At 57.4% G+C, this 2,343-nt stretch overlaps 1 protein-coding gene across 1 annotated transcript; it reads left to right on the top strand.

Annotated features, from left to right (window-relative positions):
* Nucleotides 1-305: 305 nt before the first annotated feature.
* LOC4332714 (NAC domain-containing protein 92) lies at nt 306-2,343 on the top strand. The gene is made up of 3 exons (XM_015777635.3): nt 306-686; nt 787-1,064; nt 1,199-2,343. The coding sequence occupies exons 1-3, from the start codon at nt 485-487 to the stop codon at nt 1,793-1,795; spliced, it is 1,077 nt and encodes a 358-aa protein (XP_015633121.1). The 5' UTR covers nt 306-484; the 3' UTR covers nt 1,796-2,343.

Here is a 2,343-nt window from a genome sequence, read left to right as displayed (position 1 = left end):
CTGAATATTCCACAGCCAAAAAGCAGCGGTGGTCGGTGCCTTGGTGGGGAAGAGCAGTGAAAAATTGAAGGGGAGAGCTAGCTACTGCCTACCAGTAGTAGTAGTAGTAGTAGTAGTAGTTAGGGCCAGGCAATCAGGATTAGCACGGTTAATTAGGTAATTAGGACAGTTTCGGCTCGGTGAAAGACGTGAAGCCCCACCCCACCGTGGGGGCGAGGCGACGGAGGCTTCGGCCGCAAGCCGCCTCGGCACGGCTCTCCTCCGCGTCGAGCCTTATAAAAGCCGCCCCTCGGTTCCTCCCCCCCAACCCCAAGTCCATTCTCTCGTTCCCAAACCCTGCATCCTTCTCTTTCACACAAGCCTCTCTCTCGCCGGCTTCGGCGTCCGTCTCCTCCTCCTCCTCTTCGTCTAGCCTTGTGGCGGCGTGCGGTGCGGTGCGGTGAGGAAAGGAGGGAGCTTTGAAGGTCGGGGGAGGGCGGAGGAGATGTCTGAGGTGTCCGTTATGGCCGAGGTGGAGGAGACGGCGGCGGCGGCGCCGCTGGACCTGCCGCCGGGGTTCAGGTTCCACCCCACCGACGAGGAGATCGTCTCGCACTACCTCACCCCCAAGGCCCTCAACCACCGCTTCTCCTCCGGCGTCATCGGCGACGTCGACCTCAACAAGTGCGAGCCATGGCACCTCCCAGGTTTGTTCCTGAATTCTCTCCTTTTTTTTCTCCCCTTGATTCGTTCGTACGATAAATCTTTGGGCTTACGGATGAGTTTGCGTGGTTTGATTTTTGGCAGCCATGGCGAAGATGGGGGAGAAGGAGTGGTACTTCTTCTGCCACAAGGACCGCAAGTACCCGACCGGGACGAGGACGAACCGGGCGACGGAGAGCGGCTACTGGAAGGCCACCGGCAAGGACAAGGAGATCTTCCGCGGGAGGGGCATCCTCGTCGGCATGAAGAAGACGCTCGTCTTCTACCTCGGCCGCGCGCCCCGTGGCGAGAAGACCGGCTGGGTGATGCACGAGTTCCGCCTCGAGGGCAAGCTCCCCAGCCAGCTCCCGCGCTCCGCCAAGGTCCGGCCGTTGCGTCCTTGCCTTGCCATGCTACTCTCGCTTCTGCTTACTTCTCCAAAGTTTGAAAATTTCCTTCCTTTCTCGGTCGATGTGCTGATTCCTCATCTTTCCTCGACGCGTTTGTTTGCGAACAGGACCAGTGGGCGGTGTGCAAGGTGTTCAACAAGGAGTTGGCGCTGGCGGCGAAGAACGGGCCAATGGCGGTGACCGAAGCGACCGCCGACGACGCGGGGATCGAGCGGGTCGGCTCGTTCAGCTTCCTCAGCGACTTCATCGACCCCGCCGAGCTGCCGCCGCTGATGGACCCTTCCTTCGTCGCCGACATCGACGGGGTGGACGACGCCAAGGTGTCCGCGTCGACCTCCGGGCAGGCCGCGATCGCCGCCGGCTTCCATGTCGCGTCGCAGGTCATGAGCTACCAGCAGGTCAAGATGGAAGAGCCGTTGCCGCTGCCGTACCTGCACCAGCAGCCGCCGCGGATGCTGCACTCGGGTCAGTACTTCTCGCTCCCGGCGGTGCACCCCGGCGACCTGACGCCGTCGGCGATCCGGAGGTACTGCAAGGCGGAGCAGGTCTCGGGGCAGACGTCGGCGCTCAGCGCCTCGCGCGACACCGGGCTCAGCACCGACCCCAACGCCGCCGGCTGCGCGGAGATCTCGTCGGCGCCGACGTCCCAGCCGTTCCCGGAGTTCGACGACGGGATTCTGGGCCTCGACGACTTCTGGAACTAATCCACGCCTGAATGATCCGGAGCTAGCTCCCTACCGACCTTGCGCTACAGGATTTTGCTTCAGGCTGGTTGATTAATTACTTGATTTGATTAATTAACTTGGTGTTTCATGCTTGGGTTAATTAGTGGCAGTTTGTTGATGCATCCTTCTCTTCCTCCTTCCGATCGAAGGCTTCTTCTCGGGATGGGTTCGGATGATCAGATTATTTATCATCCATCCAGACCTCCAGGGATTAGCTAGGACTCCTTGTTAATTAATCCTAGCTAGCTAGGTTTCTTCATGTCTTGATCTGATGTAAATACAATTACTACTACTAAGTACGGGGTATCCTGATTGTGTCTAGTAGCATGATGATTGATTATACTACAATCAATGGGGTGTAGATTAGGGGTGGATTGATCATTTACGAATTGATTAATTTGGCATTTGATGAGCCAGCTAGCTGCTAGCTTTATAAAGCTTTATACTATGTACATGTACCATTAATTGCTTGAGCTAGACATCTCATCATATGTGAATTGATGCTTCGGTTTAGCCTTTTTCCTTTA

The sequence above is a fragment of the Oryza sativa genome, chromosome 3, assembly GCF_034140825.1.
Source record: "Oryza sativa Japonica Group chromosome 3, ASM3414082v1".
In the NCBI taxonomy this organism is placed as follows: domain Eukaryota; kingdom Viridiplantae; phylum Streptophyta; class Magnoliopsida; order Poales; family Poaceae; genus Oryza; species Oryza sativa.
This window is presented reverse-complemented; position numbering and strand designations above follow the sequence as displayed.

Bases quoted from the DNA above. Each gene is read 5' to 3' on its own strand.
- LOC4332714 (XM_015777635.3), top strand. From the start codon at position 485: ATGTCTGAGGTGTCCGTTATGGCCGAGGTGGAGGAGACGGCGGCGGCG. The intron at 687-786 runs GTTTGTTCCTGA...GATTTTTGGCAG, and splicing joins CGAGCCATGGCACCTCCCAG to CCATGGCGAAGATGGGGGAG. The intron at 1,065-1,198 runs GTCCGGCCGTTG...GTTTGCGAACAG, and splicing joins AGCTCCCGCGCTCCGCCAAG to GACCAGTGGGCGGTGTGCAA.